This window comes from Phoca vitulina, unplaced genomic scaffold, assembly GCF_004348235.1.
Source record: "Phoca vitulina isolate PV1807 unplaced genomic scaffold, GSC_HSeal_1.0 scaffold4, whole genome shotgun sequence".
Classification (NCBI taxonomy): Eukaryota; Metazoa; Chordata; class Mammalia; order Carnivora; family Phocidae; genus Phoca; species Phoca vitulina.
The window spans coordinates 77,009,652-77,023,235 of record NW_022589707.1 but is presented as its reverse complement, the minus strand read 5'-3'; the positions used below and the strand labels follow the sequence as shown (position 1 = coordinate 77,023,235).

The following is a 13,584-nucleotide window of genomic DNA, read 5'->3' as shown; positions in this document are numbered from 1 at the left end:
ACCTATAAGGGTCTTGTAGTTGATGATGTATGTACAAAAAATAGTCACAGAAAAAAATAGAATATATTTACTGTCACTTTAGAGATGGAAAGAATCAGCAAGGTCACAGGCATCTCTTTCTTCTTACTTGCTGTTGTTGTTTTGTTTTTTTTTTTAGGGTGAAATGGTCTCAAGAGATTCTTGAGCCTGTATCCTTGTCATGCTTTTAACACACACTCTTGCTACCAAAGGTGGACTACATTTGTCCTGGTCACGATTGGCCTCTGTTGTTTACTGAGTGCACCAAGCTAGGAAGGGATTTGGACTCTGTGTTAACTTTTTGAATTAAATTTGATGTTTATGAGAATTAATAGCTTGCTTTTCAGAGTTTCTGAAATGAGATTCCAAGAAATGAAACTGAGCATGATAGAAAATGATAGGAAAAATTAGGACTTTGATATATAGTATTGTGGTCTATCTGTTCATTCGCTAAGGAAATGAGGTGCTTAAAATATGTGTGCAAATCTGGGCCTCTATTTGCCCAGCTTATATTTATTTGTGAACTCTAAATCTTTTATCTAAGCACTTAATCTAATTAAACTATTGGTAACTACCTTTTTGAAGCAAGATACCTTCTCTTTAGCCTCTTGATATCTGAGCCACTGCTGTTCTGAATGTGATGACCTGGGAGGTAATCAGATCACCTAAGAGTAGCTTTTCAAATTGTTTTTCAAACGTTTCTTTTCTAGAATTCCTTAGTGATACGTGTTTCTCATTTCACCATCTAATTGTCTAGGTTTTAACATTTGTACTCTTGATACCATCATATTCATTACAAATTTTTTTTTCTTAGAAGACTGATTCTGGCAGACACCTAGACAAAGACAGTCTTTTTCTCCACCTACCAATCCTCTCCTCCCTCATCCCTCTCTATCCCTGACTTTCCCTCCTTGTCCTCCCCTCTTTTCCCCTGCCCCATTTTGTTTGTCTCAGTGTACAGAAACGTAAAAAATTAGACTGATGACAGGTAGAGGTAGAGGATTCCCTGTAAAGATACTATTTAGTGACAGTAACATTAATTTCCTAGATAATTAGTTCAAATTAATTTGGAGTCTACCAGACTTGCATTAGAATCCTGCTTTATAAAAGTAGTACATATCTGTTATTAGAAAAAAAAATGGTACAATAACAGTGAATACAAAGAAGAAAGTAAAAGTGTTTTTCTCTTATATACTTCTTTTAGATAATTTCTATTAATGGCTTTCATGTTTCTTTTTAAATATCTACTTTATATTTACATATATACTTAATGTAACATTAGCTACATTAATTTCAGATTTATACCATATACATTTTCCTTTTATGATAGTCTTCAGGAGGTCAGAAAATATCTATAGTATTCATTTAATTCAATTTTAATTCACTTGATATTACTATAGTGTCTTAATTTCTTCTCATTTTTTCCTTAAAAAAAATTTTTTTACCACTTTCAGGATGCTGTTCCCTCAGTTATTATTATTATTTTTGGTTTGCTTTTAATAAGTCTTTACCTCTGTAAAGGTGCAAAGTTCATTTATAAAAATAGGAGGAACGAAAATACTAGAAACAATCGAGAAAATGGATACTAGAGATGGAGAAGATAGCAAACAAAGATATTTGCATCTTACGGCTTCAATCTTAGTAGTTGAAGTAGTTGGCTGGATGTTCTGCCGGGAAGGGTAATGCTCACAATAATTAGGAATTAAAGCCTGTGGGAAGGAAATTTAGAATTGTCCTTACTGTCATTATGGGAAGTATTATAAGAGATCAATATAGGGTTGTCAGACCTGCTGTTGAAGACGCAGGATGAATTTGTAGAGAGCAAAGGGACCAAGTTAAAAAAAAAAAAAAAGAGGTCAGCTCTGGTTGGGTAAGAGGACACTGGAAGCTTAAGGTGTTCATGGCATCTGTGCGAATAATAACCAGAGTGTTAATAAAATTGCTTACCATAGCCAAGCACCAGAGAATGAACTTTCTTAACATGCACAAAACTGTTGCCTGCACATCAAATGTAAATCAGGATTTAAGAGTCTTCTCTCATGAGAGAAGCAATGTTTTTCCCTCCTTGAAACAGCTCGTCAGTTATGAAGAATATGGTTGGAAGGCCACAGAACTACTCATACACTAATTAGCTTGGTATTTGTAAGTCTGTCTACCAACAAAGCATTATTTGTGTATATACATCCTTTTGTTTCTGTACAATGTTGGACACTTTTCTAGACACTCGAATAGTGGAGGCTTTGTGGGGGGCAGGGGAGAATATGTTAGGATAGCTGAAATGTAGAAGTAGCCAAAATATTACATAATATTCTTTTCTCACTTGAAGAACATATTATCTGATTAAAATTTCTGTTCTGTTAGACAAATGTTACTACTGAGATTCTTTTAATCTTTTGTATGGAATTTAAAAAATAAGGTAATTTTTTGACCTGATTTTTTGCAGAGAACTATAATTGGACTCAGCTTTTGATTTAATTTTCTGTAGAAGAAATAAAAAAAAAGAAACAGTTTCAAGTTTAGGTGATTTAGTCAAGTCTGCCAAGTGTCTGTGTGTCAGAGGTAGAATAGAAATAGAATCTTTAGAAAATTTGTCATTTGCTTTTAATTTTGTTAGCACAGCTCTACAAGTTATTCTTCATCCTTGACCCTAAGTCTTGAGCAGATGGTTCTTCTCTTCTTCAGTTTGTTTCACTTCTTTTCTTGCTCTACGATGATTGACCAGAAGATTGTTTCTTTTTTTTTTTTAGTATTTTATTTATTTATTTGTCAGAGAGAGAGACAGACAGCATAAGAAGGGAGAGGGGCAGAGAGAGAGTGAGAAGCAGACTCCCCACTGAGCAGGGAGCCCGATGTGGGACTTGATCCCAGGACCCTGAGATCATGATCTGAGCCGAAGGCAGCCGCTTAACCGACTGAGCCACCCAGGCGTCCCGAAGATTATGTTTATTTCAGGGGAATAGCTTGACCTCAGCTGCAGGTGTCCCGTTCTATCTTGACAGATTTCATCATGGAATCAAATGAGGCTTTAGATCAGAAGGGATCTTTAGAATTCCTTCCCTGTCCCTTCTGGCATCCTGCCACCACCCTGATTTCACAAGGCCTCTGATGTATCACACACACATCCCAAGATACAGACACAATTCAGTCTGAGTTTATATTTAAGACTAATTTGTTAAGGGCATATGCATTAGCAAGCAGAGCTGTGACCATGTAAAGAACCCGCATTTAGGTTCATGGCACCCTCACAGTGTTTTTCAAGAAAGTGGTCTATTTGTTTATGTAACTGAAGGGTGTATCTGGTAGTATTTTTAAAACAAAAATGTCTACTGCAAAAGAAAACTGATGTCTCCACTGGAGAGACATTTAATTGCTTGTAATGGAAAGTGACATTTATCTATTTTTTTTTTTAAAGGTTAAGATAACCCATCATCAAGTCTTTGAAAAAAAAAATGGACTCTCCAATAAAATAAGCCATCTTCATCCTTTTTATAGGACTATCCCTCACCACCCCTGTCCTTTTTTTAGGGTTACATTCTGCTATTTACAAGTACCTTGGCCTTCAAAAAGCTTTTCCACTTTTAGCCACCGCTTCCCTGCAAGATTTATTAGACTTTCTGAACCTTTTTAAGCCTGGAGCCATTGAGTACTTTGCTGGGATTGCATCTAACCTGGGTAGGCCAAGGATTGACAGTGCATTTCTGATTTGTTTTTTTGCATATGCATTATTTTATTTTCCCTGATTTTAAGATCGTGAGACATATATTTCCATGTCCATGTTCTTGTCATCTTGAAATAAAAATAGAGTTCTTTTTAAAGAGAATTTAGTGCATTCTTTTATACATCAAAACAAAATACTGTCAAAATAATCATTAAAACATATAGGTACCTATTCTTTATTAGTTTGGGTTATTGTTTCACTAAAAAGTATGCAGTGCCATTGAAATAGTTGCACATTTAAAAAAATAAATGTTGGGGTACCTGGGTGGCTTAGATGGTTAGGCGTCTGCCTTCAGCTCAGGTCATGATCCCAGGGTCTTGGGATCAAGCCCCGTGTCTGGCTCCTGGCTCAGTGGGGAGCCTGCCTCTCCTTCTTCTTCTGCCTCTCCCCCTGCTCATGCTCTCTCTCTCTCTCTGTATCTCTGTGTCTCAAATGAATAAATAAAATCTTTAAAAAAAAATAAAAATAAAAAATAAATGTTAATTGAATTAAACCCAGTCATTCTGAATTATCAAGTTAAAGCAGAATTGCTCTTGTGGAATCTGTGTCCCCATGCTTAACTTTTTTGATTTTAAGGAGGATGATTGATTGAATTTAAAATTTAGGAGGATAAAGGACAACTAGTCACTGCAGGTCAGCTCGGCCATTAAGTCCAACCAATTGGTTATTGCTAATCTGTCCTGCTTTAGAGAGAGACTCATGGCAATTTTGGTTACATCTAAGTGAGTTGTTCAGTCCATGTGGCTTGGTCTAGGTGTTCTAAGATTTTAATTTGCAGTGTATATTATATGACAAAGTGATTTTAAAAATAAGAAAGGAGTCACAGGAAATTGATGAAAAAGAGAAAAGGATTTAACGGACCAGAGAAGTTAGTACGAATAAGATGATGTGTAAGAGAGAATAATAGAAATGAAGGGTCCTTATGGAGTCATGTAATCATTTTATTCTACCCCCTTCATGTCTGTCTTTAAACCAGCTTGGATTCTCAATTTCTCATTTCTTGAAACAAGATTTTAAAGAATGTTGTAGATAAAAAAGACTTCTGGGTAGAATGATGTTATAAGTCAGAAAATACTCTTTGCTGAATATCCTCATAATATATCTGCCTGTCTCTGGTCTCTGTCTCATCTTGTAATTGTAATTAACTGAAGTGATTTTAATTTCTCAGGATTCTAATTTTCAATTAACGCTAAAAGTGAAAATCCTCAGTTAAAACTATAAGCTAATGACCCATTTCAGTGTCCCGTTGGACATTGGGGATTAAGGTGCTGGGACAATAGGTGTTAACAGCAAAGAACTTAGAGACAGAGAGTAAAAATGGTTTGTTCATCCTGCCCAGGTGAAGGTGTAGTTCAGAGAACTTCCCAGCATCTGAGCGCGATGGGCATAGAAGCTAAAAGGAATTCTACTTCTTGATGTTTACCCTGTGCCTTCAGTCGCTTTCAAGACTATTTTCCAGTTTAAACTGTAACCCAAGTGGTAACTGTGATCTACATGTTTATGAATTTTTAATTCTGTCGAACATTTGTATTTTTTTCTTTAAAAATAACTCCATAAAACATTTATTATTGGTAGTTTTTTCTTGGAGGTACCAGAGCTGTGTTTATTTAAAATAAAGGATTCCCTAGGGCAGTGGTTCTCAAACTTTAGTAGTATATCAGAATCATCAAGAGGAATTTTTAAAACACAGATAGTTGGGTGCCACAGCCATATTACTGATTCAGCAGCTCTGGGGTGAGGCCAGAGAGTTTGCATTTTCAGCATGTTCCCAGGTGATGCTAAAACTGCTGGTCCTGAAACTGTACCTTTGAGAACTACTGCAGTACAATATCGATCCCGGAAGTCTGAGACAAAGCTGAATCTACTCTGTGCTGAATGAACGCTGAGTTGCTTACAGTGCAAGCAGAGTTATACCTATTGGACGGGTACCAACGGCGATCACTTAATGCAGTGTTGTATTTTATTTATTTTCATAGATTGGAGCATATGATCAACAAATATGGGAAAAATCTGTTGAACAAAGAGAAATCAAGGTAACAAGTTTATTTAATTTTGTATATTCTGAAACATAGTTCTATAAATTGATTATTAACCACATTTTATCTTTTATCTTTCCATACACTTTTAAGGTATAAATATTACTTATTCTATCCACACTTTTAAATAAAGAGGTAAACTCTTATGCTGGCATAGTCATGTGTCTTTACCTCTGATGATTTTTTTTCTTTCTTTCTTTTTTTTTTCTTTTTGGCATCTTTCTGTTCTTTTAAGATTTAATTTCTAACGACTATTTTTTATCAGCTCTCTCCCCTTCACTTGTCACCTTACACTTCTAGTTTGCTTTTCCTCCCTTTTGACGCTGTCATTGCTCTGTGCAGTTTATTAAACTGGTAAGTGTCTCAGGACTTTTCCCGCCTGAATGACCCTGTCAGATGCTGCTCTGCTTCACTGAGATCTGCTTTTGGTGCTACTAACAGAATGACTTGAACGCAAGTAGAGTTGCTGAAGAGTTGGTCATTTCTTAAAAGAACTTAGGAAAGTAAAGCATTAGTGGAAATGTTTTTGTAGTAGGTGGTTTCTTCTTGAACATGTAATCACTTAGGCTGATAAGACATTCTCATAGGCTACCTGGCTAACATGAAAAATATTTTTTTAACTGAATTTGTTCTGTTTCTCAGCAGTTGCTCCTTTTTGATAATAAGATTTATATTTTTCATTTGCATAGATAATACTAATCTGTGTGTTCCTGCACGAGCTAAATTTAATCTGAGCCCAGAGAATGTTACTTTAGTGGCTTGACATTTTCTATTTTGTATGAAAAGGTTTATGTTAGATTGGAAACCAGTGTCTATAGTTTCTTAAAAATCTGTCAAAAAAAAATCTCAGTGTTTAGACAACTTAGTCATCTATAATAAAGAGCAAGATTCTTTGCCACTGGTCAATTTTAATCTTTAAACTATTTTCATGAAGAATTAAAGTTGCCGTAAGCACCTGCTATGTGTTAAATACAGGATTAAATCATGGAAAAGATGGAATGGATTATAATTTTGTAGATGAGATTCATAATTACAGATGAGATTGGTTCAGTTTAGGTCTCTGTCGGGGAGTGCAGGGGGAAGCAGCCCTGGGTAGGTTAGGAAAGACTTCACAGAGGAAGTGACTCATGAGCTGAGTTTGACAGACATTAGGAAGAATGAGGAAAACATTCCAGACAGAATGAAGAGCGTATGAAAATAAACATGCAGGAAAGAAGGAGCATGACTGACTGAGGAATCTTCAAGGAGCTTGATTGGTAATAGGTTGGATGGAGGAAGGAGATTGGGGTGCGTAAGCATGAAACTAGAAAAGAAAAGGGGAGTCAGATTGTGCAGGGGCTTGACTGCCTCACGTGGGAGAGTCTGGACATAATCTGGAAAACAATGAGGGAGACATTGAAGGATTTTAAACAGAAAATGTTACCTGCTTAAATTTCTGTTTTAGAAACTTCACTCAGGCAGCAGCAAGTGGGATGGGAAATACTAGAAGAGGAGCAGATTTAAAATTGTGCTTTAGAAATATTCAGATGGTACTTGGGAGAGAGATTTGGGAGTCCTCAGTATGGAAGTGTGTGCGTATATAGGTATGTGTATATGTGTGCTGTATATATTATCTATAATAACACATATCAATACAGCTATAGGAGTGAGATTTACACTGGTTGATGACAGGAAAAGTCTGAGAACAGAACACTGGGAAACAACAGTTAATGGATAAGTAAAGGGAGAGATGTAAGTGAGGGAGGTAAGAGATCCATGAGATGGTAGTCTGGCAAGAGTATCATGAAGAGTAAGAATACTCAAACAAGTGAAGAGCAGCATGCAGGTTTAGTAAAGATGCCTTGAAACCTTTTAATCCGCTCATCACAAAATGCTATATTCCTCACTTTCAGAACTATCTTAATGCCTAAATAGAGGTTAGTGTAACGGAGAATTATATTAGCCGTTCCTTGGTGCACTGACAGGATGAACTTGGAGAAGGCTAAGAACTATAACTTTTTTTCTGAAATATATCTCCCTTTAAAGATAGTATTTTGTAATAGTAAGTGAAGAATTAAAAACAGTATTAAAGCTTACTCTTATTATTTTGAATTAAATAAAGGGGTCAATTTGTTGATAAGCCTAAAACATTCTATTCTTGCTAAACATTTTAGTGGAGGCAAATTATTTATTGTGTAAAATAATTTTGCATTTATTCTAAGAAAGGTAGAGAAATAACTGTGATGTATTAGTATTAATATTTGACTTAAAAAGAAACCCAAGGTTTCTAAGGACCAGGTACTTAGAAAACACTATATGGAATGCATTGAGTTTGTCCTCTCTACTCAATTGTCTGTCTGTCACAGCAGTGAGCAGCAACTAAAGAAATCAAAATATATTCTTTGGAAATGTTTATTTTTTTAAAATTGAAGACCCTTAGTTGATATTGCTGAAGTTTTCTGTAAGTTGCAAATTATTTTTTTCTTAAACATTTTAGAAATTATAACCAAAAACTTCCCACTTTCTGTTCACCTTGACCCAAATTTAAAAGTAAATGTGGAATTTCCCCCAGTTTTAGTACTTACTAGAGTTATAAAGCTTTAGTAAAAAGAACCATGCTATTTAAAGTCATTATAGAGGAGAAACAGGATGGGGGAAACTAAATAGGATTTCTGGAAAGTGAAACTGATGGTTACGTCCTTTGGTGGAGTCACGGTATTATAAATGTTCCAAGTATGGGACGTCTGCATCATTGAACAGAAGTACTTTCTAAATTTAAACAGCTGTTACAAGCTTTTTGGCTCAACATTAGCTGTGTACTTACAGATTTGAAAAAATACAAAACTTCATACAATTTGTGTTATTGTGCCTTAGGAATGTACTGTAAGAGTTTAAGTGTATATTCAATAAAGAATATATTACTTGGGGGCGCCTGGGTGGCTCAGTCGTTAAGCGTCTGCCTTCGGCTCAGGTCATGATCCCAGGGTCCTGGGATCGAGCCCCGCATCGGGCTCCCTGCTCCGCGGGAAGCCTGCGTCTCCCTCTCCCACTCCCCCTGCTTGTGTTCCCTCTCTCGCTGTGTCTCTCTCTGTCAAATAAATAAAATCTTTAAAAAAATATATATATATATATATTACTTGGATTCTTGGAGAGTAATTGTATTTATAGTGCCTGATTGTTTCTACTTTCTAGTTAAGTCAGTAGTTATTAAATCTTTTCTTTGGAACTTAGTTTTCGTTTTTTGTTTGTCCATTTAAACTTTTTGATAGTCCTGAAAGCTATGCTATTTTGCGTGAATATAGTTTACTCTAAACCAATTTAAAATTTTCCAACTTAAAATATCTACTTACTTAAAATCAGATTTTATGAATGCTTACGTATGGGTGCTGTTATCTTTTAGTTTGGTGTTTAAAATCATTAATGTTAGAAGATTTATCAGTGATATTTTTCTTTGTTTTTCTTATTTTATTTTATTTATTTTTTTAAAGGTTTTTATTTATTTATTTATTTGACAGAGAGAGAGAGAGCACAAGTAGGCAGAGCGGCAGGCAGAGGGAAAGGGAGAAGCAGACTCTCTGCTGAGCAGGGAGCCTGATGCAGGGCTCGATCTCAGGACCCTGGGATCATGACCTGAGCTGAAGGCAGCTGCTTAACCGACTGAGCCACCCAGGTGCCCCTGTTTTTCTTACTTTAAACCCTCTAAATATTCTGATACGTTACCATGAAGGGGAGTTTTATCAAAACTGGCAATTATAAAAAATAAAATAAATAAAATAAAATAAAATAAATAAATAAGGGGTGCCTGGGTGGCTTAGTCAGTTAAGCATCGACTCTTTTTTTTTAAGATTTTTTTATTTATTTATTTGACAGAGAGAGAGACAGTGAGAGAGGGAACACAAGCAAGGGGAGTGGGGGAGGGAGAAGCAGGCTTCCTGTTGAGCAGGGAGCCCAATGCGGGGCTCGATCCCAGGACTATGGGATCATGACCTGAGCTGAAGGCAGACACTTAACAACTGAGCCATCCAGGCACCCCAAGCATCTGACTCGTGATTTTGGCTCAGGTCATGATCTCAGGGTTGTGAGATTGAGCCCCATGTCAGTCTCTGCACTGGGCGTGGAACCTGTTTAAGATTCGCTCTCTCCCTCTCCTTCTGCCCCTCCCCCTTCCCCTGTTCATGAGCACAAACTCTCTCACTCTCTCTCTCAAAGTCAGTCAATCAGTCAAATAAAACTGGCAGTTGTGCTGTGACTCTACAATGTAGCTCAAAATAAATGTTTTAATAAAATATTAAATAGGAAATGAACCACATAGAAAAAGGTCAAGAAGAATGAACATACTGAAAAACAACACAGTTGCATAAATCAGGTTAATTTACTGTTCCTCTCATAAGGACTTTAAGTTCTTAAAACAACCTGATAAAAATTTTAGGTGTACAGCAGTAAATTAAGCTTCATATTTGTCATAAAACATTGGCAATAAGATTATTTTCAAATTATTAGAAAAAGAAAGTATAAAAGATAGAAGTAAATCAAAATATGTTACTGTTTTCACATTTGTTGGCAGTAATAAAGGTTAAATCTCAAACTTCATATCAAATCTAAATAGTGCTCTATTAATGAAATTTTGTTTTTACATGTTTGTATTATTAGAATTGGTTTTCCAATTTGCAAAATATTGGGGGTGATTCATAGTCTGCGAGCCACTCTATCATGACATTAAAATGGAAAATTAAGTACAGGTGCAGTCAAGTCTTGTTATTCGCAGGAGTTACATTCTGTGACGTCACCATGAACACTGAATTAGCAAATACTGACCATTGCTCCACCTCTAGTCATAACACTTTCGTCAGGTGATCAGTACGTATCCTTGTTTTATGTATGTTTCTGTTGAAAGACACCTTGTTTAAGAGATATTGTTGATGCATTAACAACTGAACTCATGGCCAGTGATACTATAATTCACACTCAAACAGAGCTTATCTAGCGTGCATTTTCTCAGTGAGGCACATCACAGCCTTCTTTACACTTAGAACACTAGACCGCACTTCTGTACTGTGCTTGAGGTCCATTTTTAAACAACAAAATTACCAACAAGAAGTACAAAAAAAGCAAAACCCAGCACTAAATTGACTGTGAAAAGGATACTTATTTTCAGCATGAGAGCTGAAATAAAGCAGATTGTTGCCTTGTTTGCAGCTGCGAATGTGCACATTGGGTGACTCAAATTTTTTGCCACTCTTACTTTGTGCATGTCTCCAAATGACTGCAAAAGCACAGCAAGTATTGATTTGGGGATAAAATAAATTTGCAAATATAGAATCTATGAATATGAGGATCCGACTGTATATAAAATTACCATGGCTATGTCTTCTTTCCTCTTTTCTTCTCTTTTATATTTGTACCTCTGAGTAGTTTTCAACTTCACATGGACAGACTGTTTGAAAGGGTTTGGAGTTAATTGCTTCTTGATTTCAGGGTACATTTTGGTTTAAACATCTCAGTTAATTCTGAGCTCAAATAGTCTCCTCTTCTTTGTTTTAGATGCACAGTACTTAACTAAATTTTTACCTTAGGGGTCGCTGTTTTTTGGATCAGGACCAAACAGAATTTACTGCACACTTGATTAATTGAATGAATAATAAACAAATCATCTAAACACTGCGTCTCATATCTCAGCCTCTATTTGGCTCCTGAGGAATTTAGCCTAAGCTCTTCCAATTCTTAACATCCTAGTTTTAAGTGTAGGTTTTTTTTTTTTTTCCAATGATTTTGATCTCTACCCTTATTCCCACTCTGTACACTGGTGGCAGAAACTTAATCTTAGTGTTCAGTAATTCCGAGTTTAAACTAATTCAGTTTGTGACTCCTGCTTTTCCCTCCTCCTCCTCCGCCTGGGCATGGCGTCTAAGTTCTAAGGTGATTAGGTGGCATCGTGGTCTCGTTAGTGGTTGGCATGTGAACATAGTGGCGACCCTGAGATATGCATCATCCTCTCTGGGTCTCAGCTAATACCATCCCCACAGGCTGGCATCAGCTGAGAAGTCTGCATCCCCAGTCGGTCCCCAGCTTTGTGAGCCACTGCATCTTGCACCAACGCCCCCAGCATCACACCTTGAGGGCCTTTCAGGGCCCCTGATCTCCCAGCCAGCCTCAATGCACTCTCCTGTGCAAATCTGGGGCCAACACAGTCTCGTGGACCATCTCAGACTGTACATCCAAATTGAGTGGTAGTGATAGTCTTTGTTCTAGAATTTTACTTCTAGTAACAAACAGGCCTCCCCTGTTACACACATCCCTAAATTTATCCTTTTGGAAAGTAATAAAATGTATTCAATACTACAGTTACATTCCAATTGTAACAAGTATACAATGTGTTATATTTTTCTCCAGTATATTAAAGTTTTTTTTAATTGAGATCTTTAGAATTTGATTATTTTCTGTTATTCTGGATTTAAAAATATATCTATTGAATTCCAATACTATTTTTTTATTGAGGTATAATTGACATATAGATTATATTTTAGGTATACAGCATGATTCAATATTTGTATATATTGAGAAATACATTGTATGTATTGAGAAATGATGCCACAATAAGTAGTTAACATCCATCCCCCTACTAGTCACAAAGATTTTTTTTTTCTTGTGATGAGGACTTCTAAGATCTACTCTCTTACCAATCCTACTTTAATATATTATAGGGTTTAAGGAATAAACCAAAGAAAACAGCGCATGTGAAACCAGACCTCATAGATGTTGATCTTGTAAGAGGTGAGTCTTGAATAAATAAAAGCTTAATGCAATTAGAAATTGACCTTGAAGAAACAGAATTCAAAGTGGGTTAGATATATGTTTGTAGAAATAAAAGCAATGTGAGCATAAGCGAAGGCAGGAGTCATACAAGAGGTAACGGAGGTATTTACTGGTCTTTACTAGTCTTTACTCCCACTAGAGATCAGTCCAAGAAATAATAAAAAGGAAAGAAAACCAGCTTGTGTTTGCTTAGCAAGCTATATGGCTTGATTATAAAAATTAAAGTGGTAACTTTTAATTCCTAATTGGAACTGACATTTGAACATTGTCTTATATTTATAAAATATGTGGGAGAAATTCTGCTGTCATTTCAGTTAAAATAGTTTTTTTTCAGAGTACCTGAGTTAATATTAATATGATAGCATGAAGAATGTTTTTAAACTCTGTGTACTACCCAAAATTGGCCATTTCTCACAGTGTAATACAAAATAAAATTAGACATGGTTTTTTGTTCTTCAAATGTTGAAATTTTTTCTCTAAGGAAATTAAAGAATGATAAATGTACTCTGTCATTTATTTTACCTTTTTCAGGGTCTGCATTTGCTAAGGCAAAACCTGAAAGTCCTTGGACTTCTCTGACTAGAAAGGGAATTGTTCGAGTTGTGTTTTTCCCCTTTTTCTTCCGGTGGTGGTTACAAGTAACATCAAAAGTCATCTTTTTCTGGCTTCTTGTCCTTTATCTTCTGCAAGGTATAATTAAATGATAGAAATTCATTTTGCTTTTAACTTTCAGGATGTTATATTTTTAGGGTTACTAAGACTTTTTAAAAAACATATTATACTGAGTATGAAGATACATTTTTATTGTGGTATTTCATTTAGTAAGACACAACTGGTTTGGTGTTAAAAATGTTTGAGAAAACAAAGCAGTTATTTTCCAGTATAATTTTATGAAAATTAGAATCTGTGGATGACTAAAGAAAAATGCAGATTGAGAGGAACTTAACAACTAGAAAGTCTCTTCAAATGCACATACATCCACATATACCTACCACGCTAGTCTTTTTTTATACAAGCGGT

At 35.7% G+C, this 13,584-nt stretch overlaps 1 protein-coding gene across 1 annotated transcript in view; it reads left to right on the top strand.

Annotated features, from left to right (window-relative positions):
• The window catches only part of PHTF2 (putative homeodomain transcription factor 2), a 102,616-nt gene that overhangs the window by 42,981 nt on the left and 46,051 nt on the right, over positions 1-13,584 (top strand). The window contains exons 3-5 of the mRNA XM_032402292.1: positions 5,713-5,769; positions 12,453-12,522; positions 13,096-13,254. Coding sequence (XP_032258183.1) covers positions 5,713-5,769; positions 12,453-12,522; positions 13,096-13,254 — 286 coding nt within the window. The remainder of the gene's footprint in view (positions 1-5,712; positions 5,770-12,452; positions 12,523-13,095; positions 13,255-13,584) is intronic.